The 23,990-nt window shown below is 36.3% G+C and overlaps 4 protein-coding genes across 7 annotated transcripts; 1 reads left to right on the plus strand and 3 right to left on the minus strand.

Annotated features, from left to right (window-relative positions):
* Nucleotides 1-5,694: 5,694 nt before the first annotated feature.
* On the minus strand, nt 5,695-9,774 carry LOC113289751 (F-box protein At3g07870-like). Of its 2 annotated transcripts, XM_026539119.1 has the most exons (3): nt 9,601-9,774; nt 7,673-7,754; nt 5,695-7,075 (listed from the first exon to the last, which is right to left on the minus strand). In XM_026539119.1, the coding sequence occupies exons 2-3, from the start codon at nt 7,677-7,679 to the stop codon at nt 6,405-6,407; spliced, it is 678 nt and encodes a 225-aa protein (XP_026394904.1). In that variant the 5' UTR covers nt 7,680-7,754; nt 9,601-9,774; the 3' UTR covers nt 5,695-6,404. The 2 variants fall into 2 exon arrangements, 1 of the variants encoding a protein (XP_026394904.1); XR_003331096.1 differs by lacking the exons at nt 5,695-7,075; nt 7,673-7,754 and adding an exon at nt 8,815-9,287.
* Nucleotides 9,775-9,862: 88 nt separating this feature from the next.
* On the plus strand, nt 9,863-11,280 carry LOC113291636. Its single transcript, XM_026541146.1, has 3 exons — nt 9,863-9,935; nt 10,701-11,008; nt 11,116-11,280. The coding sequence occupies exons 1-3, from the start codon at nt 9,863-9,865 to the stop codon at nt 11,278-11,280; spliced, it is 546 nt and encodes a 181-aa protein (XP_026396931.1).
* Nucleotides 11,281-15,115: 3,835 nt separating this feature from the next.
* On the minus strand, nt 15,116-17,862 carry LOC113286291 (L-ascorbate oxidase homolog). 3 transcript variants are annotated; one of them, XM_026534952.1, is made up of 6 exons: nt 17,801-17,862; nt 17,323-17,519; nt 17,133-17,242; nt 16,348-17,064; nt 15,889-16,254; nt 15,116-15,786 (listed from the first exon to the last, which is right to left on the minus strand). In XM_026534952.1, the coding sequence occupies exons 2-6, from the start codon at nt 17,470-17,472 to the stop codon at nt 15,504-15,506; spliced, it is 1,626 nt and encodes a 541-aa protein (XP_026390737.1). In that variant the 5' UTR covers nt 17,473-17,519; nt 17,801-17,862; the 3' UTR covers nt 15,116-15,503. The 3 variants fall into 3 exon arrangements, with proteins under 3 accessions (XP_026390737.1, XP_026390738.1, XP_026390736.1); XM_026534953.1 differs by having other exon boundaries at nt 17,323-17,479; nt 17,801-17,842; XM_026534951.1 differs by lacking the exon at nt 17,801-17,862 and adding an exon at nt 17,566-17,779 and having other exon boundaries at nt 17,323-17,479.
* Nucleotides 17,863-18,502: 640 nt separating this feature from the next.
* On the minus strand, nt 18,503-23,715 carry LOC113289752 (phytochrome E-like). The gene is made up of 4 exons (XM_026539120.1): nt 21,292-23,715; nt 20,329-21,133; nt 19,569-19,862; nt 18,503-19,122 (listed from the first exon to the last, which is right to left on the minus strand). Exons 1-4 carry the CDS (start codon nt 23,366-23,368, stop codon nt 18,909-18,911), a joined length of 3,390 nt encoding a protein of 1,129 aa, XP_026394905.1. The 5' UTR covers nt 23,369-23,715; the 3' UTR covers nt 18,503-18,908.
* Between the last annotated feature and the right edge of the window lie 275 nt (nt 23,716-23,990).

Below are 23,990 nucleotides of genomic sequence, written 5' to 3' on the forward strand. Positions count from 1 at the left end.
ACCTTCTTCACGCTCCAGAATATCGATCAACTCTTCCAAGCACGTGCAGTACACGTTTAAATTCCTCACAACTCGTGCAAGCTCATGTTTTTCCTCCAACCCCTGTTTGGATTAAACCAAGTTATCCAGCCAAACTTGATCGAAACAAACACCCATACTAGTTCTGTTAGGACATATCACAACTACCCATGAAGTTTCATCGATTGAATCACACAAAAACTCCTCCAAACATTCGATCGAAATTCTACCAGTGAAGTGAAATGTTTTCCCGCCAATTTTTTTTTTATAATTTGAGAAGAAGATGTCCTCCCCTTAATCCTGTACGGGTTTCCCTTTAGCACTTGCCTTATGGGGTGCAAATAGTAATTTTTTGGGCGTAAATAGTAATTTTTCTGGGGTTTCTCCGACACATTTTTTGGGTGCTTCCGGTGCATTTCTGGGGTGCATTTAGTACTTTATCCTGGGGTGTAAAACACTACTTTTCGAGACAATTTTGCCGCAAGAGCTTATTTCTCTATAAATACCTACAAAGACATAAAATAACAAAATAAATACAAAATCGAGCACTAACAGTACATACAATTGAGACATATTAGACACATAAATGCGTCTATCAACCAGTCATAAGTTACTTTGGGAACCAAGGTATAACCAATCACAAGATGAATCGGGAAGTTAGTTGTAATCGATCACAAGCTACCTTTGGGAAACAAGGTGTAACCGATACAAGCTAACTCGGGAAGCAAGGTGTGATCAATCACAAGCTACTTTGTGAGCAAGGTGTAATAGATTACGACATGTATTGGGAATCATGTTATAACCGGTCACAACATATCTTGGAGTAATAATTTAATCGGTTCCATTTACAAAACAATAACCATGGTTCGCAAATTTCTTCATGGTGCGTGTGAATTAGGGTTTTGGGTTTGTCAAGAAGCTTCTAGATGTCAGCATATTTGAACATGTACATAACTCATATCATTTATTGTTCAAAGATATTCCTTGATACTCAAGGTGATCCATGGTCCGAAAAATTGAAAAGCATTTAATTATGATTTTTATCATATATGTTTTAATTACCAGCAATCAAAGCATATCCTCTGAAAAATATTATTACTTCATGTGTTAGACTAATAATAGAAGTCTTTCTACGAGAGTTTTCGGATATGTTGGTTAACATTAATTGTAAATAGGAAAACCGAATTTAGGTACTTTAATGCATATCTTAAGAATATTTTCGGTTTTGGAATTTCCTTGTTGTCCAAACAACCTTAGTCTATAAATACTTGAGTTTGCATTTCTTGCAAACTATCCTAAGAGTCAGGAAAACTTCATTTCTTGTAGTTTCTGGTGGAGCCGTTTATTCGGAGAGGAAAGTATCCTAATTGGGCGAGATCTCTTACGACCGCTCTTTTAAAGACTTTTGTGGGATCAAGAATCTCTACGAGTACCGTTGGTGAGAAACTAGATAATTGCGGTGTTATTAGTTTTCGATTATTGATTTGATTAACTAATAGTTGTTCAAACTTTAATTGCACCTAGTTTGTTTATTATTGAGAATCTTCTCTTCTGATATAAGATCACTCAGACTAGATCAAAGTGTTGACGGGATTTTTAGAACCATCTTTGGATCTAAAGACATCTTTACAAACATTTTCGGATCTAAAGACATCTTGTGATAATCCATTGTTAACATACTCTGTTCTGTGCGTGATTGATCACAAGAGGATTCAAGTGTTGTTGTGCAGGTATTTGAAGGCAATAGAAAATTTGAAGACGAGGAAGAATTCTTATTTGTTTTCGTATCTTGTGGATTTAGTGCACAAACCTTGATCGGCTGGGATCCAACTAGAATCAGTTTATCTTTGATAGACTTGATTGATTAGTTGCATCAGATCGTCATCGTTTTATAGTTTCTCTTTGAGATTTATATTGATTGATTGTGAATCTGGAAGTTGATTATTTCGGTAATCAATATTTAGATTCATCTAACCAGACAAAGGAGTGTATTAGATTAAACATAAAAGCCTTTGTCAATGACTCATCTTATCTTTAACAAGATTGATTAGAGTGGTTACCAAACCGATTCTTCCTTTGCTGTTTGGAATACGATCCAAAAGACTTGTTATTCACGTGGGTGACTCTAGAAGTCGAAGGCGCATGGATACTGATGGAACTAAGTAGTTAGGGGTAGTATTCTTGGTCTCAACTATACGAAGTTGGTATTATATTTTGTATAGCGGCTTAATTCTGAGAGTTTTCAAAACTGGACTAGGTCCCGGGGTTTTTCTGCATTTACGGTTTCCTTGTTAACAAAACCTTGTCGTGTCATTTGCTTTTCTATTCCGCAATTATAATTATTTTTTATTACAATTAAAAGTAAATTACACTTGTATGTTAACTCCGTAACACTTGATATTGATCCTATAGAGTTTCGGTTGATTCAGAACCTATTATAAAGTGATCACTCTGTTGTCGTATCGTATCGATCTTGTATCCATAGTCAATCACACAAGTTATCTTTTTGATGTATTGTCTCGATCTCATATCCATAGACGACCACACAAAGTGTGTGAACCGAATTTTTGTATTGTATCGACTCTGTCCATAGACGATCACATTCGGAAGATAACTTATAGGTTGATAAAAAAAAGATTATGGTGTATTTTGGCACCCTCATCTTTTCCCCACCCTTAAATAATAAGCCCGATCAAATCCGAAACTAAATTCTTCTCTTATGTGTACATATGATCATTTGTATGGAAATTTTCAATTTATCCACAAATTAATTCATAGGACCTTTGAACATCTAATTGCTAAATCATATTTCAAAAATTTTCACAACACAAGCTTGACTCGAAACTTCTTCTTTGTAATTCTACTGTAAATCATACGACATAATCTCAATAATAGAACGATGGTATAATGAGTAAAATGGAATAATTTGGTCTTCACATACCTGATTCATAAGTTCTCCAAATATCTTCGTCGATCTTCAGTCTTCAAGGGTAATCTCTAATACTCAACTATAATTCTAACCCAATTCGAGATGTGACTTAGTAGACTAGAAATCAAGATATAGTTTTGATCATTTAACATTTCCAACAAGCTTGAGATAGCAAAACTTGTGGGTTCAACCGAGCAATGCTCTAACACCTACCATATGGGGAATCCCTTTTCGCATCTCGTGCAACATCTCATTTACCTATCAATGCATTATCTCCGTAATTATTGTTTCACTTTCTTTGAAAATTAAGAGGCATTATATCCAGTTATAGAGAAGGATAATGCAAATATATCTACATTAATAAATCTCACACAGGCAAGATTTTATAATTAAAATTCAGGTGGAACTCCAATCAATCTTGCTATAATGTTGCATATCGAGGACAATCTCTTCGGCCACCTGCGAAACAATGTGCAAAACACTTGATCAATCTTTTAAGGTTCGAATTATCTAATTGCACTACCGTAAAGAGTATAAATAACGTAATACTTCAAAAGGTAAATATAACACGTATTATTGTAAGCGTATGCTACTTCAAGATGTTAATATCCTAATGTAACACCTAATAGAGCCGCTAGTGTTTCCTCTTTGGAGCTTATGGTTACTATAACTCAAACTATAATATCCAATTCTTAAGAGTTCTCCTTGGATTGAAATACCTAAATATAATAGTAAAATGATGTATAGGCGAGATAAGCATCAATTATACCTAGCTAACTGAGCTGGTGATTTTTGTGCAGTAGAGAGGATATGGGGGCTAATATTGCTCACATGATATGAGCCTCCTATACCAGTCTACAACCCACCACCAACAACATCAGCTTATGATCCTCCCACACCAATCAACCCACAACCACCAACTACACCAACCTATGACCAGTCATATGTCCTACACCTCCATGCTACTTCAAGTCATCACCTCCACCACCAACATACATATGCTCATCTCTTAGTATGCACCAACATCAACCACTAACAATACCACCACCACCACCATCACCACAACATCAAGATCATATATTAAAATCAATAATCTTTACAAAATCATGAAATTAATATAGACCTATAAAATACAAATTACCTTTAAAGATGTTTTCTTATTTGTTTGCAGATTATGTGAAACCGAATTGGTCACTAGATTCATTCCAATATAGAATTTGTGAACCAGAATCAGTAATATCAAGGAGGAATGAAAGAGGAAGATGAAGAAGATGATGACCAAAGAAAACATGAACTGTTTTTGAATATGTTGATGATTTATGACATCTAATTTATATTGAAACCAAAAAATCAATCGAAAAAAATTAAACAACAAGTATCTCGTGAATCTCACTAACAAAATACCCCTCTTTTTGGTGGTGGAGGAGGAGGTGGCAATGACGAAGAAAGTGGTGGTGGTTGTCGTCGAGGAGAAGAAAGATATTTAGAAAGAAGATGATTGGGCTTCATTCGGTTGAGAAGGCATTAGATCTAAGTATATACATGGAGGGCGGATTTGGTATTGATAATTATAATTATGAGTATTTCCTTTTAAAATATGAGGATATAATAATTGACAGATAAGGGTATTTGTGGGCCGCGGATCGTCTGTGCCCAAAACTCTTTTTGCCTATGTTCCGGCGAATAAGGAGTCGCCACATGTCTTCTTTTATCTGTGTACATCATCACGCAGTTAGACTACCTATAATCAAAAAGTTAGTTGACGACGGAAAAATATAAAAATAGAAATATACAAGATGTAGACTTCTATGATTGTTATTTGCATCTTTAAAACCTCTAAACTGAATTTTATAGCTTTCATACGCAACCTTTCTATTGAAATCAACAATGAGAAAGTAACCGTTTGTTTTTCTTCTCTTTTTGAAAGTTCTCTAGTGACAGATTTTCTAGGGTAAGAAAAATCGTTTAATCTGATGATGATGGTCATGGAATCAAATTTAACAAATTCAAGGAACGATTGATTTAAGAGGAAAAAAATACAAACAACAAAGATAAAAAAGATTTTATCTCTTTAACAACAAGTTCACGCTTGATCAAGTTGAAAGACATTGAGAAAAAAAGTTAAGCCTATTAGTGGTTTTCCAATGTAAGTTATAACAAAAGTTATTCAATTTATCATTTTGAAATAGAAAAAAATTGTTCTCATCAATGTCTTCTGAAAGAAGTGGTACTTTTCTATTCAAAACCAAAACTATGATTCGGAAGAGTTAAAAAGGAAAGAGTTAAGTAAGTAGTATCGGCGCCTAAAGGTGTTAGAAGCAAATATATACTGTTAAATTCATAGCACGTGGCAACTCCTTATTCGCTGGTACAGAGACATAGAAGATCCGCGCCCATATTTGTGAAGGCGGGGTATTTATTCAACTTCCACTATCTATTTTATAACCATTTTTTTTCTTCAAAATAATAAAATAATGAAAGATATAAGGGTAATGAGATAACTCTATCACTTTTAGACACCCCTTATCACACCATCTTCGTTTTATTCCACACCCCAATTAGTATGGATATATACCACACTTGGTGCCTATGAGCTAGTGGGAGTACCGGCTTAAATAAATTTCTCGACTGTCAATGAAGTTTATCGGGAAAGCTACTCAGAAGTATTGAATTGATGCAATTATATTATTATTATTATTATTAAGATGATAGTAAAACAACATGATCATAATAGAACAAGTGGACCAAACACAATCACAACATCTCTCCATTTTTAATGTCATATAACCAACACACATTCACTAATAAACGTTAAAATAGTGAAATCCCGCCCAAGTATCCTCCTGGCAGCTGATTAACAAGTTTCCCATGTATCACCAAGCATATATCTCTTGGTTTTTTCTCCTATGGCTGCAAGTGAAGCAAAGTATTTACATGGGAAATTGCTTTGAGAGCGACGAAGTACTCAACTGAAGCTTCATCACTATCAGAAATCAGTTTCAATGTATCTGTTTTCACATCATAACAGTAAAGTGCAGTTTCATCATATATGAATATGTTTTCTTCCTTCTTGGTAAGTACGATTGGTTCGAACAATCAATAACGAGAACCTCCTACAACCGCTTCATAATCTATATCAAAGTCAAGACTCCAAGTCTCCTGCGTGCAGCTACTTTGGTTGCCTCTTTTATTCAAGGAACATATTTCCATTCATGATGTGTCGACGTAAAGACACAAGTGACCTCCAAATGTTAGGAGTCCATGGATTTCAGCTTTACGGCAACGGTTAATCATACCAGGAGGCCAAGGGAGCAATCAAAAATCTTCCTCAACCAAATCGAAAGCCACGACATTTTTATCCGTCATCCAATAAATAACATTATTCGCGTAGGTACCTGCAACACTTGTAAACAGCGCCATGGAAGTTGTACCTTTGCTTCTCCATCCACAACCACTACTAAGTGTGTATACTTCGACGTAACCTTCTCCAGAAAAAGTTAGGATAGTTGATTCTAACAACCTTATACTCATTAGTGGAACTAACATACCCGAATCCATATGATATGCAATCGATCATCCCAACCACTCCTTCTATGCGGTCAGGATCAGTCGGGTCAACATCATCCTTCTTTACGACTAGTTTAGGAAGATAAACATATTCTCTGGTGACAGGATTAAAAATATAAATGGGATCAATAGTTAGATGGTACTGTATATTTATGCACATCAAACCATTGCACGAGCCAACAAAGTTCAGCAATAAATGATTAATAAGTAGAGGAGGATTATTGATCCTTTTCAATTTTTTCCGGTAGAAGTATTGTTCATCAAAGCTAACCCGAGCACCAATATGTCCCCCATAGAAAAGTAACGGTGCCGCACATACATCTTCAATGCAACATGCAAAATAGAGACTTTCCTCCACCTTAACAGCTATATTATTATCGTTGTCGCCATCACCACCGTAGAGATGTTTAAGCTGGAGACTAAAGTGCAAATTTGTAAAGTGAGTTCCGCTCTCTTGGATGAGTGTAAGCCTCTTTTTGTATACTAATTTGCACTCAGAAACAAACTCAGTAGGAACCCGTGAAAAAATGTCCAATATGATATCTGAGGGAAGAGACTCCACTGTCCTCCCAATATTAACATAAATAAATATAAAGAGGTTAGATAAATTCAATGAGAAACATCAAGTGATCTAATGATTCTCAAGCTTTCTTAGGATATTAACATAAATAAATATAAACAGGTTGTTCTCAAACTTCCTCCCATAGTGAAGGTTGGGGATCAAACCCCTATAGCAACATAAATCCTAAGCTAAAATACTTCGGTGTAGTGTTAGGGACCATAAATCCCAAGTTAAAATACTTAGGTGAAGTGTTAGGGACTTTAAATCCGAAGCTAAAGTACTTAGGTATAGTGTTAGGGACCACTATTCTATGTTAATCAAAAATATCAATGGGTAGATAAAATTATTATCCCTCCCTTTTTGTTTCCTAGGTGGCATATATAGCCTAGTTGCTCTACCATATCAGGACTCTATTAATTAATTTATTTTTGTTTAATCGATTGTTTTTCAGGTTAACGAAGGAACAAGGTGTAATAAGATTCAAAAATAAATAAAAATAATAACCAATTAAAAAAAAATAAAGGGTGCAATAAAATCTCATACAAATATGTTAAACAATTAATTTTTAATACAAAAAATAGGAGTTATGAACATACCTGACATTTTCTTTCCTTTCCTCTGTGCTTGGGAAGCCCACAGCCTGCTATTACCTAAGATGATAACTTCCTTCTCCTACCCCTATCATATGAGGTCATGTATATAGTATATAAAGGTTAAAATATATGATAACTTCCTTCTCCTAAGAGCAACTGCAGTGGTGCGATCAAAACCAAAGATCAAAGATCAAAAAAAAGACCAAATTTTGGGTTTAGTCCGTGTTGTGACGCAACGGTACATAATTAAAATTTCGTCAGGCGGACTTTAAAAGTCCGCCCCATTTTTTGTAAATTTCATCAGGCGGACTTTAAAAGTCCGCCCCATTAAAATTTCATCAGGCGGACTTTAAAAGTCCGCCCCATTCTTTGTAACTTTCATCAGGCGGACTTTAAAAGTCCGCCTCATTCTTTTTCTTTTTTATTTAATTTGAATTTTCATCGGGCGTAATTTAAATCTCCGCCCGTTAACAAGCGTACTTTAAATTTACGCCCAGCAACAAGCGTACTTTAAATTTACGCCCGACTATATTAGAATTTGGGATTTGGTCGCGACCATATTTGGTCTGGAATTTGATCTTTGGTTGGGATTTGATCTTTACTCCGTCCCACTGTGTTACGATCTCATCCCAAATTTTTGGTTATACTCGTCCACTGTGGATGCTCTAACCCTTTGTATTTGTATATACATATAGTATGAGTCGCGATCCGCTCACAGAGTCTTGTCTCACGGACTTTATCACAACCTCGCCGGACCGTTGATTTCTTCTATTTTGAATGGCTAGGATTATTTGATAGAACATGCGGATTTATAGGTTAACCCATGACCAGATTCGAAATGCTAAGGTCCTGTTTGGTATAGTTTTCAAAAACAGCGTTTGGTAAGGACATTTTCAGAAAATGTTTTCTATCTGTTTTCTGTTTTTAAAAACAAAAAAATGAAAACAACAAATTATTGTTTTCTGTGTTTTCTCTTTTTTTCTTTTCTTTATTCTTTTCTTCTTTTCAGAACAAAGTAAGAGATGGGGAATGACTGCAAGTGAGTCATGGCTAATATCACTATCTCTTAGATGAATCTTTACATTTGATCCGATTTAGTTGGTTTTCCTTGTTTTCAAAAACAGTTTACCAAACAATTTTTAGAAAATGAAAACAAGGAAAAAAGGGTATGTTTTTAAAACAGTGGAAAACTATTTTTGAAAACTGTTTTTCAAAACTGTACCAAACAGGCCCTAAAATTTTCTCATGATTTTTCCTCTTTTTTCTATATCTCCTCTCCTCTTAACAGATATCTTCCTCTCGAATTCATCTTCCATTTTCTATGAAATTAAAAGTTTATCAACTGATGGATCTACGGAGAGTCTTATTTGATGACTAGTCTATTTTTCAGTCAATGAAGTGTTCTATTAGAATCAAGATAACCAATACAGCACTTCCTGAAAAAATATCATCGATCTATAATTATTAAGGATTTCTTTTGTTACAGAATGGTGGAAGAAATGAAAGAATGACTTTACGTGAGACTCTGTCAAACACAGTCTGTGAGCGGATCGCACGTCATGTTCTAATAATCCGGGAAGTAGACCCCGAATCTTCCCTCTGATAGAAATCTAATCCGCTGCTAATAAGATGTAAAATTTAGAATGCAATCCTTAGTTTACTAAAAACGGCAATCAATAAAATTAAGCAAAATAATTCATAAAATATTAAAATGTATCCAAATTATTACCTCATCGTATCAGTTCTAGAATCTTAAGAATGACTCTCCCTTAATAATAGTATATAAACTAATTAAAATATCTGTTTTACAATTCTTTTGATCATTAAAATTGATCAAATAAAAGAGAAAAGTTAACCACTTATTTTAGTACAATCTCAAAATTTAAACAAATGCTTCCGAAATTTTTTTTTAACACGAACATTGATCATACCTGACTGTTCTGATTCTTCTTAAGCTTTTGGATTTGAACATATAACCGTAAATCGCCGATCAAAAAACTGTGTATCAAAAACGCCACAAACTTTCTCACCCTCTTTCTCTCTGTATTTATAAATCTTCTCTTCTTCCGCTCGAAGTATTCACGATCCTTCTCCCTCTTTGACCAGTAAACACAGTTTCAGAATAGCCTAAAAAAACCTAAAAGATAATATATAGTACAAAAGTTTATAATCCAACGATTAGAGAAAGAGACTATGAACGGCCTCGATTGTGATCCAAAATCGGTTGTTCTTGGTGGAATCAAGGAAAATGTACAAAACAATCCTAGTAAGCATCCTACTATTACAAACTATTAACAAAATGATCATACTTCCGTTAAAAAGAGAGTTAAGTGGTGACTCACAGTTAAATATGTTAATGAAATTACCTATTTGTCCTTCGTATTTATCCCTTCATAGGGGCTGTTTGGTAACGATTAAAATAATTGATTATGAGGTCATACGCCATTATAATTATAATAATCAATTCTGAGGGTGTTTTGTAACAATTATAATAATCAGTTATTTTAAACATAATCTAAAAAATCAATTATTTCTTTACACAACTAAAACTTGTTTTTAAAAGTTAAAATAATCGATTCTCATTTTTATAAACAAAAATTCGGGTTTCCTTTTTTTTTTCTATTTATTTTCGATAAAAACTAACTGAGAGAGGGGAACTAGATAAGAAAAATGGGGAAGAAAAACCCTAGATCTGATTTCTCTCCTCTCTGATTTCATCAATCGTCTACTCTCCTCTGTTATCTGTTCATCAGCAACTCGAATCTCGACGATTAATCTCGATCTTCTCTCACATTTCTGTTGAAACCCAAACTAAGGTGGTGAATTCATCTTCTTCAAAATTTGAAGAACTTCGTATCAAAATCAAAATTAGGTAAGTTTTCTTTAGTGGGTTTTCAATTTTTTCTTTGTTAATCTCAATTTAGTATGTCAAGTGTTTTGCTCTGCTCTTGATTTTGGAAATCCCACCAACTGTTTGTGAAATTGCCCGACTGGTATTTACTAACATTTTCTTAAAAATTGGGTTCATTAGAATGTCGACTGAAACTGCCAAATGGTGATAGTTTGGAAAAAAGCCTATGTGAACTTTTGATCGTTCAAATACTTTGTGGTAAGAAGCCTAAATCATTTGTGAAAGAAGCTTGGATTGAAGTAAAAGATGAATTCAACAAGAAAAATGGACAGAGTTTTACTATGGATCAAATTAAGAATAGGTATAATGTGTTGAGGGTTAGACACAATGACATGAAGAAACTTATGTCCCTTAGTGGCTTTGAATGGGATTCAGAAGATAAAAAGATTATAGTTGACGATGAAGGAGTGTGGGATGCATATCTTGGGGTAAATTTAATTGACATCACCCTCTTTGTTTTTATTGTAGGTTGTATTTTGATTTGTGAATTATTGTGGGCAGTAGTTATTAGATACTTTGTAATGTTTTGACGTAGGAAAACCCGGATAAAAAAAAGTATAAGACAAATGGCTGCCCTATCTATGAAGAGTTGTGTACCATTTTTGGCGGTTCAACTGCAACTGGTTCTAATGCATATGTTCTGATTAATGCACTTGCTCTTTCCTTTGAATTCTGGTTGTATATGAGGCATGAGAACTAGTTTTAAATTGATAACCTGTTTATTCTATTGTTCTCTATTTTTCCTACTCTATATTCAATTTAGTTCAATTTACTCTTCTTTAGTTTCCCTCTTACTGAGTCTTACCAATTGTTTGTATATATTAGGATATGGACTCCGAAGAAGAGCTTGAAGAACGCACCTTATTACTTGTGGTTGCAGCAGTTATCGAAAACGTTAAGGGTCGCATATGTAAGGAACCCTGTAGAACTTCTATACTTACAGGACATCAACACATGCAAGAGATTTTGCACGGCCATCCCCGTAGATGTTATGAGAAGTATCGCATGGAGAAATTTGTTTTCTTAAGGTTGACTCACATTTTAAGAGAAAGAGAACTTTTACGTGACAGACGATGGGTTACCATAGAAGAGCAGTTGGCGATTTTCCTACTCACAATTGGACATAAAGAAGATAATAGAATGTTACAAGAAAGATTTCAACATTCCGGTGAAACTATAAGAAGATACTTCAATGAAGTATTGAGAGCCATCATGGAACTTTCCAAGGAACTTATAAAACCTCCTTCTTTTTCTGAGACTCCAGCTGAAATACTCAACAACTCTAAATATTTCTCATGGTTCAAGGTACGTCAGATGATATCTCTTCTAGCTTTGTCTTTTTTTTCTTCTCATTTTTAACTTATAATTTAAATTTCCATAAATATTTTATAGGATTGTATTGGCGCTATAGACGGAACACATATTAAAGTGATTGTACCACTAGCCCAACAAACACCATACTTCGATAGGAAAGTAAATATATCGCAAAACGTGATGGCAGTATGTTCGTTTGATTTGAAATTCACATATATCTACGCTGGATGGGAATGATCTGCAAATGACTCAAGAATTTTATGGGAAGCTTTGAGTAATAGAAGTCTGATGTTTCCTCATGCCCCTGAAGGTTAGTTAATTTTGCTATACATTTTGCTTATCATATGAACCTCAAACTACATGATTTTTTTTTGTATCCGGATTTGAGATAGTTGTTCAATGAATCTGTACTCTCTTTTGCTTTGTCATTGGTATTGCATTGTCGATTGTATGCTATGTATTGTCGATTGTATCCCAACTTTTGATTACCATATGTCTATATATTCAAAATGAATGCTGTTTAGAAAGTGTATCACTAAGCTTGGAACACGCCATAGTGGAAGCAGATTTAGTTGCATTTCAAGAAGTCTGGATTGATACATTGAGTCACCAGTATAGTTAGTCTTTTTATTTGGGTAGAACTAGTATTGTAGTGGAACTCGGCCTAGAAATTTAAGTTGTTCCAATAGTAACAACAATAGCTTTATGTCATTGTCGCTCATTTTGTGTAAGTGTCGTGGGTTGCTTCTACGAAACATCTCTAAGGTCTGTTTTTGGTGATTAATTTATAATCTTTAGAAATTTCAGTGTGCGCCATTATTTATTTTGAATTTCCGCTTTCTTTGGTTGCCAACATATATGTATGGCACCGGCCTATTTGTTATTTAACCAGGATCAAATCTCTAAGGCGAGGCAGTAAGATATTAAGCCGGCAAAATGTAATATGGTCAGTAAGATAGGTCTCACCTTTCAATGCTAACTTGTTACATAAATCATAAATGTGCATATACTACTTACGTTTTTGGAAAAATGGAATATACGCAGTAATTCAGTATATGAGTTTGCACCTTTTATAATAGTCTTTAAAACAAGTTGTGTTAGTAAGAGTCTTATAATTTTGTGGGTTTTCTTTGGTCTATTCAATGGATTGAATGTATAGTAGTATCTAATGGCAGTTTTCATTTCAACTTTTCGAAGTACAATATGTCAAGTCCTGGATTATAAGCATGAATAGCTTAGAACCTAAACCATTGTTGTTTGTGTACCATGTCTTCTTTCTGACCAGAATGCGTTTCCTTCTTGTGAATTCCCTCTACTTGTATTGTGACTAAAAATGTTATTGTTGCTGAATATTCTCTGACATTGTCTACATTTTTAGGAAAGTATTATGTTGTTGATGTTGGATATCCAAACATGCCTGGTTTTCTTGCTCCATATCGGGGAGTTCGTTATCACTTACATGACTGTAGAAGAGGAAGCAATGGAAGGTTCACTGCAAAGGACTTGTTTAATTTTGGGCATTCTTCGTTAAGGAATGCAATCGAGCGAAGCTTTGGAGTTCTTAAATCTCGCTTTCCAATTTTGAGGGATCCTGCCTCATTTCCATACAACACCCAGGTACAAATATTAATAGCAACATGTGCAATCCACAATTTCATTAGGACGGAATCCAAGTCTGATGAACTGTTTGCATATTATGCAAATGAAGAAAATGTCATAGATATTGATACATCCCCGCCTGATGAACCAACGTTTAGTGGTATGTACGCACATCAACAAAGAAGAAGTGAAATGAATCACGTGAGAGATGAAATTGCCGATGCCATGTACAGGTTTCGATACCGAAACTAGCTAAAATCAAACTGCTGGTGTATTGAAGATCTATAATTAAATTTGTGTGGTGTGGTTTATAGAAAAAACACTAAAATGATAATGATAAACATGTGTACCAAACAACTTCTCATTTTAATCATTTTTCATTTTTTGATAATCAATTATTCCAAAAAGTTGTTTGTTAAAATTTATTTCAAAAATGATTATGATATAATCATTTTTCAGTTTATGATTATCTATAATCATAAATAGATAATCATAATGGTTACCAAACAAGGCCATACACAATTTTAACTTTTGCTTTCATTATAATTTTTTTGACGATTGTGCTATTTGTAGGTGGTGGTGGTGCCGCTTACATATCCGCATTCAGAATCATAAAATCGCATTCAGGTTCATTACACCGCATTCAGGATCGTTACACCGCATTCACCCAAAGGGTTCACCGCTTTCCCTTCGGGGTTTAGTAGAGATTCTTAAGCTTCAACCACCACCACCGCTTCATCACCACCACTTCAACCAATTAGTTAATTAGGAAGGGTATTGCGACGGAGGGTATTTTCGGAAAATATAACACTATTTTATTCAAAAGTGTTAAATCGGATGGAAAAAGACCATTTTATAAATGAATTACAAAAATATGATTATTTTGTGACCGAATTACAAAAAATATGACCATTCTGTAATTGGCCCTTGAATAAACTATAGAAACGGAGGAATGCTGTTAATAGGAGGGAGGAAAATGATCCGTGCAGGGAAACATTTGGGGTGGAATTAAAAATTTAAATTTTGTAGGAAACAAGGATTAACCGAACGCTGGTTTGATCAAATTAATCTTTATGAGAAGATCCTTGTTAACCCTTTCATTAACCCCTGATCAAATTGCATGACCTACACCTCTATTTCTCTTAATCTTTTTTCTTTTCAGAACTTTAGAAAGGTTGGTTATATGCAACAACAATTGAAACCATTTAGGATGAAAACGATGTTAGACGATCAAATATTGGATAGCAGAAAACAAACAAGTTTTGCGTATACAATCAAAAACCCTCCATGGAGGAGATTTTTAAAACCCATAATCTTTCGATTCTTGTTTATCAAGTGGTTTGATGTCATGGAAAATGGGGATTATTCAGGCGGTCATTTTCTTTTTTGAAGCACAGTTGGCCATGATTTGCTGCATCATATTTATCTAGCCAATCAATTTTTCTCAATTTGTAATGATTTTTCTCATTTGGATTTGGATTTTCTATTTGATTCAATTTGTAATGATTAACATCAAGATTCAATCTGGTTGAAAAAATAAATATAGAGCAAAGAATTTAAGAATGGAAGCCATCAAATGGTTCAATCAAATAGAATTTCTTTGCTCAACATCATATGTTTTCTTTTGGGAACCATGCCCCCGGATAAACAATTAAATATCACTGGACAAATTAAAAAAACTGCTTTATTTTGATTAATCTTCTTCTCTAGCTGATGCTAGTAGAGCGGCTAACGACGAGTTTCAATCTCACCAACATCCTAATTCCTAGAAATTAAAAATATTCTTCTTGGCTACATTTTTCAGCAAGTCACACTACCGTGAGTGTGACCGCAAAAAATTAGTCAGAGAAATTACACTTAACATAAAAAGAAACGAACGGAAAGAAAACAATCCGCTTTCATAATCGCGGTATTGGATCGTACTAACACATATAACAATAAGGGTAACTAGCTAAGCTAACTATATAGAGTGGTACTACTAGCTAGTAGCTGTAGAATCAAGTGCACGGCCTAGATGTGCTTACCCCTGGCTTTACCGCAAAGAATTGCATTTGCAGGGATTTCGTATTCAGTGAAAGGACTCTTCTCCTCGTTCCATACTCTGATATATAATTCCTGTCCTAGGTACCTTCTTGGCCAGATTGCCGACCTCAAATTCCACATTCCTTTGTTGTCAAATGGTACTAGCATTGCTGTCCATGATTTTGGGTATACTTGGATTGTGTATCTTGTTGCAGCATCCACTAAATTGTAGAATTTCCTTTGTGCTGCTGTCCACTTCTTAGGTCCATACCTGCAGTTTTATTCATTAGCTTATGTAGGCAAGTACAGAGTCATATCAAAGCATCACATGAAGAAAAGACCATATATATAGAGAGAGAGGTTGGTAGCATACCCGACGACCCAGCCATCGGTACCAGAAAGATGCCAAGATTGAATGGTGTTTTCATTGTTATTGAAGATAATTTCGACATAGTCATGAAGCCAAAGTCCAACTACAGGAGTTCCTAGTTTAGCAGGACCAGCTTGAGTTTTATTCTTGAATGTTTTCAAGTCGAATACTCCAGGAATGTCGAAATAATCAGCTAATTTCAATGGAGTATCAGGGTTCACGTATGACATCCCGTTAATTGCATATCGCAATTTGCCATTAATTTTAACCTCAGAGTTAGCTAGATGAAGTATCCTGGTTGGCTTGACACTACCATAGTGGTATGCCCCTTGAGGGTTGGGTCTTGCTGCACTCGCTGTCAAATTCCATCTGCATATCATTCAAAACCAAATTGGTTAAGAAGAAAATGAAATTATCAGAGAAGTCTCCCTGAATTTACATTCACAAGACAAGAATTTTAACCTGAAAGATCGAGCTTGTTTCAAGGACCAGTGAACATGGGTAGTTGGACCAATTGGCTTAGCACCTGAAGCTTTCTCCCTGGAGTTGGAGTACTTAAGTAATCCAGTGGAAGTGAGTACAGGGATGGCAAACCGCGATGAAGCAACGACGTAGTAACCTTTAGCTTTCTGATTTAACGTGATAAGAACAGCGAGTGACTGACCGACATGGATATCAAGAGAATCGTACCATTCTTGAACTGTATGAGATCCTTCCATTTCAACCAGCCTCATTTTATGACCTTGAATCCTAAAGTTGATTGAAGTTGACAAACCAGCATTTGATACCCTGATCATATAGGTTTTCCCTGGATCTCCCTGGATCTCAATTCCGTTTTGCATTCCGTTAATAATCAAACCATCTGGAAAAGCAAGCTTTTTCCCATAGTCCAAAATATTCTGCAATGCCTTGTGGCCAGCCTTGTACCAGTCACCAATGAGTAAATGGAAATCACCAGATGGTTCGGCAAATGGGAGAGGGATCTTGGGGCGAGTATACATGTTGATTCCTCCGTAGCCGCCGGAAGCTTTGTGCATTTGTAGTGAAGGGAAATACATGAATGTTCCAATTTGATCTTTGACTTGAAGATGGTATGTGAAGTTATGGCCCGGAAGGATTGGGCAATTGCTTCCAAGTACTCCATCTTGCCATATAGTCTTTCTGTTCTTGATCCCATTCCTATAGAGAAATACAGTCAGTACCAAATTTACAAAGCATTTTAGAAAAAGAAAAAGGTTTGAGCTTACCATGTAAGGAGGAAAGGTTCATCAATCTTGTTAATGACATTAATAATAAGGTTGTCGTTGGTGACACAGTCGAGTCTTGGACCAGGGAACTGTCCATTGATGAGAATTCCCTGCAAAACAAGGTAAGAAATAGTTGCTAAGTATCGATGGCAGTGAATTAAGAGACGCGAGATTTGGTTTAGTTTATTACCTTTTGAGGTTTACCAAGAGGGCTAATGGTACCATAGGTAACAGTCCAAGTGAAATATCTGTATGGGTCTTCTGCTTCCACTACCATGACAGCACCAAAACATGCTAGCACTCCTACTAATAACAGCAGCATCATTGTCGTTCCTCTCATCTTGGAACTATATCACAAAAACAGTCTCTTAACACTCTATCTAATTTCTGCAATAACCCCAAGTAAACACAATCCGAAGTAAGCTAGACTAACCAATTTGGATTATACATGACTCAGAAAAAGCGTCTGAATCAGACCAGCTGGATCACACAAAATCAAGAACATAGTATCTGACTCGGACCGACTCAATCCCGAGTTGAATTAACAAAAAGACAAACAAGCTCGTGTACCAAATACCAATGATTATAAGCAGAGTCACTTATCTAAAATGGAAGTGAACAAAAGACAAATTCTTCAACTTGACAAAGAAGAGAAAAAAGAAACCAACCTCGAGTAATGTTCTTCTTGTGGAAGAAGAAGAAGAAGAGACAGAAAGAATGAGGAATTAGAGAGAATTGTTAAGTGTTTGGATGAGAATTAAGGAGCTAGAGGTGACCTATAAATAGTACAGGTACAGGGATGTTGAAGTAGAGTGTAGAGATTAGATTAGATTAGAGAAGCGTAGTGCCATGCAATTAATGCTCACATTGATGCCTTGTGAGTTGCGGTGATGTGATCCAAACCCATTTGCGCCGCACTTCTTGGGTCTCACTCGGGACAGTACTAGTGTACTACTACTCTGAAACTTACCAGAGAAGAAGATATAATTACCAGTTTAGTTTATTCTACTGCAACAACAATTTAAAAAAAATTGGTAAAATGAACTGTCCTGACATTCAGACATGAGCCAGATTCAGATACGACGTCACCCAAATGGAGTACCCCCAATACTTCATAACTCAAAAGTGTTCAGATCACATGAGAGATCAAACAACAAATACAAGAAAAATAAAGCCATTGGACCCAGACTAGCTAGAGATTATGCTCTGTGTGCATTGTAATGCACCCCTGAATATACACCCGGAATAGTTTGAGCCGGTTCCAAATGTCAACGTTTTGCTGCAGTTTCCTTTAAGAAAGCCATCGTATCCCAGTGGGGATTTCACACCAGTGTTTCTTTATCACACAATAAGCAACTTAGGCGAAGATAAGTACAAAATACCCTTTATAAAACAAAATGCTTTTACAGTGTTGGTCCTTGTCACATATCAACACTAATAATTTACAGATATTCATAATATTACAAAATTTTCAGCTAAAAAGATGCACCAGTTTGGTTTCTACAAGTACAACTGGTTAGATTCTAGTTTGGATAAGATAGAATCATTATTGATTGCAATAAAATGGAGACATTTTATTTTTACTTTTTTTTCTTCTTCACATACTGATTAATCCTGAATAGTTGAGCAAAATCAGCTAGTGCTGATTTCTGAAACTCCGTATGAGGTTGAGATATTGATAGCTTAACTTGAGGTCACAGATGTTTTCCAAAATTCATTAAATAACCTGAATCATATCATGTATGACTGCTTGTTCCTATTCTTGCATATGCTCTTTTAAGTAGTAATACTTTGGAATCCAACCTGAATGAGGAAGTAGCACCTGGTAGCCTCCCTGATATATTGAACATCACCATTCATCAGATGAAGAAGCTTACGGGACATGCTTAGACAAAGACCTTCTTGTGTAGCTGTTGAGGACCGACCTCCATCTTTTTCGAACATATCTTGCACAATTTCTTGAGGCAGTCCTTTACCTGGGTGAGTCATTCTACATGTGTATCAAGAACATAAGAAGAAAGTTGGAATCAGCAACAACCACCCCATTTTCATCCTCATGCAGAGGTTCTAACAGTGAAATAGAGATGCATAGAAAAATATAGAAGCAAGTCATATCAGATTAATAAAAGGTTCGTGTTTTTGGCCTTTAACTGGCTAATGTCAGACTAACCATTTGTATCCCTAAAACAAATAGACAACAACGGGCCTAAAACAAATAAGACAACAAGGCGCCCCTACATCAAAGGATTCACTGGAACAGACTATTTACTACACGTAATTCTTCAACTTTGTGAACTAAAGGAAAAGATATTAAGAGAACACTAGTGCATCTCCAAACTTTTCAAGAACGTCAAGTTGCTAGACCTCTCATCTACCAATCGTAGCTCACTAATAAATCTAGTAAATGAGAAATGGGCTTGGCCATGATTATTGTACCTGAACTCCAATTGCAAAAGCTCAATCCCATCATCTGTAAGCTTCAAATTGAACGAGATCTTGATTTCTACCCAGCCACCCGGAGACGGTGCATGCTGCACAGTGTTCAGCAGGAAATCTGACAGCACCTGCTGAAGTCTAATTTGATCACCATATAAATGAACTGTTTTAATCTTCTCCGGAATGTCGTGAATTAGCTGTAAATTCTTTTCCTGCAACAAAATCATTACTTGACTAACAACAGCATCCATAACACATCCCAACAGAAACTCAGTCTTGTTTAGCTTTGTACAACTGCCAAAAAAGAAAAGAAAAGAGAACTCAGATGCTTAGAACAATGCTGCACACATTTATCCATAATGATTCATGTTCATTATAAACTTGTCATTCCCTTGCTGTCTGAAGATCTGTGGATAAGCCAATATCATTTTTTTAAGGAGATAATACCAAACTATGCTAAAAACTTATCCAGGCTGCAGAGCCTAGCTTAAATACTCCTAGATTAATAGGATCAAACAAACGAGAATGCAAGCGAAGAACGATATCCAAATCACACTGAGTTTGGGCTAAAGCTATCCACTGTTTGGCCTATTAGTATTAAGTTTACCTTAACAGCTGAGATATAGGAATTACAAAGTAGAGAAGTCTAATTTGGATTTCTTTTGTTGCGGTCCATAGGTACTTTTGAAAGTAACGAAGTGGGGGGAGTTAAGTAGACTACAGTATTAGACCCCCACTAAGAAATAATTGAGATACTTACCCCTCCTCATTACTTCTGAACTGCATATCTTCTACGATGGCAATAATTTGTCTTTCACATGCTTCACTGGTCTCAAGGACTTGCTTCTGATCATCTGAAATAGCACTATTCTCCAAAAGTTGGTGGGTAAACCTTATGCCGTCCAGAGGAGTTTTCATCCCTTGCTGAAGATATGCCAACTTTCTCTGAAAGCACTTCTGGTCCTGTTGAGTTTGTATTTGTAAAGGAATTTCCGCATTATCATGCACTAGGTCCTGAAGGAAGCAGAAACAACCAATAGTATGTCCACTTGCGTCAACCCTCATGTTTGCTGTTAGGAGAACCTCAACATATGCTCCTTTCTTATTGAAGAAAGAAAAAGGGGACCTCTCAGTGTCTTGGCCACCAATAGCACGATACAAGAGAATCGTAAATCTGGTAAGTGCATCTTGACTTTTAAGCTCACAAAAATCCCCAAATATTTCCCTTAGAAGCATTTTCCCGATAACTTCCCCCCTTAACCAACCAGTCAGCTTTTCCATTGCTGCATTCCACTCACAACAGCAAGTGTTCTCATCCGAAGCAAATATAGGTGGGATCAACGAATTAGGACTTTGAATAACAGCCTCATAATCCCGTTGCAAGCGGACAAATTTATCCGTCACCAATTTCTCTTCAGTGACATCTTGGCCTATAAAGCAAACTCCAACCACATTAGTAGTGTAATCTCTACTGGAGCAGGCATTTGCCAAGATATGCACATACTCTACTTTCTCTTTCGGTCCAAATATCCTTAGCTTTAGCTCAATATTTTTATCCTCCTCTCCTATGACAATAAAACAGATCAAAAAGCAAATCCAGTTAGCTGGGGAGACAAGAAACCTAAAACAAGATTTAGACAGAAAGGTAAGAGCTAAAATACTCCTTTGCTGGTAGACTGAAGACACTACATCTTCACTTGCTATTTTTACAAGTAACACGTACCTCGCAAAGCACGGGATAAATGATTTTCTACTACTACGCGTGATTCCTTATGGACAAGCTCATTCACCAGGGACTTTCCCATTGCTTCAGTAACAGCTAACCCTGTCAATTCAGCAGCTTTAGCATTCCATCCATTGATGAGCCCGGCTGAATCAACAGCTAAAATGGGTGCAGTTGCAGTTTCAATCAGTCTTACCATCTCGGATGCCACTGAACTGAGTTCTTGCATCATCCCTTCCGTTTCCATATCATTCTGCTCGGCTTGGATTATTGTTTTAGCAACAGTTTCTTCGCCATCCTGTATCGAACCTCGCAGTATAAGTTGTAAGGAGTAAATAGCATTCATATCAGGTACCTCCCACGGCAAGCTCCTGCATTTTACCACTTCAAGGAAGGCCTTGAATGACGACCTAGGGTGCATTCTCCCACCATCATCTTTATTGTCAGGATGATGCTTTGCTCCTCCCCATTTGACTTCCTTTGCCGTGTGAGATCTGAACCAGAACAGGAAGTCCTTCAATGTAATCCTTGCGGCAGCCATACCACACACGGCATCACCAAGTAAACTGGCACCTGGATAACCAGCATCAGCTAAACTATCAGTGCAAAATCCTGTGGAGTCCCTGCTAAAAGTAAGCAACCACTCCAAGATATCCTTTATCTGCGTTTCATTTGGTGTAACACCCAATACCCAACACATTCCTCCATAGTGTAATGCAGCTCCATCACACTTCACGAGGTCCATGATGTTTGGAGACTGAGTCACGATCCCCACGGGAGAGTCTCTGAGAAGCATATCACATAACAAGGTTTGCATCTTAAGAATCTTCTTCTCACATAGTTGTGCAGCCATTTGAAGCTCCATATTCAACTGAAGCCCAAACGCCTGCATGAGAAACTCACAAGCATAACGAACAGGAAATGGTATGCAACGGCGGGAACTGTGGTGGCATACTAGTAAACCCCAAAGCTTTGTCTTCGAGTTGTTCCCACTATTAACAATAACAGCTAAGACCAACGAAGCAATGCTACCCATATTGGCCATATACTGTGTGTGACAACCATGGGGGGATCGAAGAGTCGAGTTAACCAAACACAAAGGCTGTTCCAATGCTTCACTCTGCACTATACTAACGGGTTTTGCATGGCAATCACAAATCATTCTGACACGGTTCTGCTTGAACAGAAATCGTGCTGCCTGAGGGATATCTGTGGCTGGATAATGTAATCCTAAATACGGCTCTAAGTCGGATCTCCTGATTTCAGAAACCACTTCACCATGTTCGTCCTCGTGAAACTTATAAACCATGACCCTATCATAACCAGTAAGCTCCTGAACATTTTGCACCACAGTATCACATAAAACACCAATGTCTCCTCCAGGAAGAGACTGTAAACGTGAAATTGCTCGAACAGCGAGTTTTTGTGACTGCACCACACCCGCAATAGAAAAAGCAGGGTCACCCAACTTAGCTGGCTCCAAATCAATAACAATTCCAACATCAATTCTATGGAGTATGGCGTAAAACGGCTTCTGAGTACTCTTAGAATGAACCCATATAGGATTTTGCAAAGAAATCTCTCTAGAAGCCACAGCCTTGACCAAAGAAGCACCAGAGGAAGGCGTAAAAAGGGTACGAGCATCAACACCAATCAAACCACCATCAAATTTTGATGTAGTCACTAGTACATCAGTTCTATTATCATCGAAACCTAACCCTAATAATAAATCAGTAGCGTTTTCACTATAAGCAATGATTAGAAATGTAGGTTCTTCAACAGTAAGCATACAACCAAAAGGTTGTATTTGACCACCTCTTTGAATTCTAGATAAATAGGCAGTCATCTCTTCTTGTGATACAGAATTATCAGGTACTGATTTAATTGATTTTGTGTAATCAAATGATTTACCTGATTCAGCTGATTGTTCAAACCTTGAAAATAGCCTTGCATCTGCATTATACTGTGCAATTGCCTTGTTTTTGTTGTTTGATTTTACTGTACTTGCTGCTGATGATGATGCTACTGTGTTTCTGTTGTTGTTGTTGGTTGTTTCTTCTTTGTTTACCAAACCCATTTTCTTTAACTTTTAATTTCTCAACTATTAAACTGAAATCAAGATTCATGTAGGTGTATGGTTATAGTTGTAGTTTTTCTTTTGTATTTTGGTTGGTTTTAACTTTTGTATATTCTTCTGTGTTGCTTTCGTCCATTTCTCACCTATCTGCATCCTCTCTCACTCTTCTTTCTGCCTGTCTCACTCTTTAGAACTAGTTCTCTGATTAAGCTACAAACTGGTTTATAATGTTTTTTTTGAAGTTTAACTAGTCTAATCATCAGTTTTATCTGTCAGAGGATTAACAACTAACACCCTCTCACAAATTTCTACTTCTAGTGCCGCACTGCTGCTACTGGAAGGGAAGCCTTTTGTTTGACTAATGTTGACTGACTTGATCTTTTTACGGGTATATATGGTATGGAAAGTGGAAACGTTTTAAATTCCACGACCAATATTGTTCCACGATGCTTCATAATGATGTTCCACGAAGCTCTGGACCATCTAATGGGTTCTCATGTTTGACAGAGTTGGATGGTTTTTCCTCGTGGCTATTCTGGAATAAATGAAGTTCTGAGATAAGTGGTGCAACCTTATTTTCCAGTGTGTTAGCATCCAATTTCAAGGTAAGGAAATTCTCTTT

Source organism: Papaver somniferum, chromosome 6 (assembly GCF_003573695.1).
Source record: "Papaver somniferum cultivar HN1 chromosome 6, ASM357369v1, whole genome shotgun sequence".
Classification (NCBI taxonomy): Eukaryota; Viridiplantae; Streptophyta; class Magnoliopsida; order Ranunculales; family Papaveraceae; genus Papaver; species Papaver somniferum.

Excerpts from the sequence above, each read along its gene's own strand:
- LOC113291636 (XM_026541146.1), top strand. The coding sequence starts at position 9,863 with ATGAACGGCCTCGATTGTGATCCAAAATCGGTTGTTCTTGGTGGAATC. Across the intron at positions 9,936-10,700 it reads AAATGTACAAAACAATCCTA|AATGTCGACTGAAACTGCCA; the intron begins GTAAGCATCCTA and ends TGGGTTCATTAG. Across the intron at positions 11,009-11,115 it reads TGTGGGATGCATATCTTGGG|GAAAACCCGGATAAAAAAAA; the intron begins GTAAATTTAATT and ends GTTTTGACGTAG.
- LOC113286291 (XM_026534951.1), bottom strand. Across the intron at positions 17,065-17,132 it reads GAACCTTTCCTCCTTACATG|GAATGGGATCAAGAACAGAA; the intron begins GTAAGCTCAAAC and ends ATTTCTCTATAG. Across the intron at positions 15,787-15,888 it reads ACCGATGGCTGGGTCGTCGG|GTATGGACCTAAGAAGTGGA; the intron begins GTATGCTACCAA and ends ATAAAACTGCAG.
- LOC113289752 (XM_026539120.1), bottom strand. The coding sequence starts at position 23,368 with ATGGGTTTGGTAAACAAAGAAGAAACAACCAACAACAACAACAGAAAC. Across the intron at positions 21,134-21,291 it reads TTTATCCCGTGCTTTGCGAG|GAGAGGAGGATAAAAATATT; the intron begins GTACGTGTTACT and ends TTATTGTCATAG. Across the intron at positions 19,123-19,568 it reads CTTTTGCAATTGGAGTTCAG|AATGACTCACCCAGGTAAAG; the intron begins GTACAATAATCA and ends ATACACATGTAG.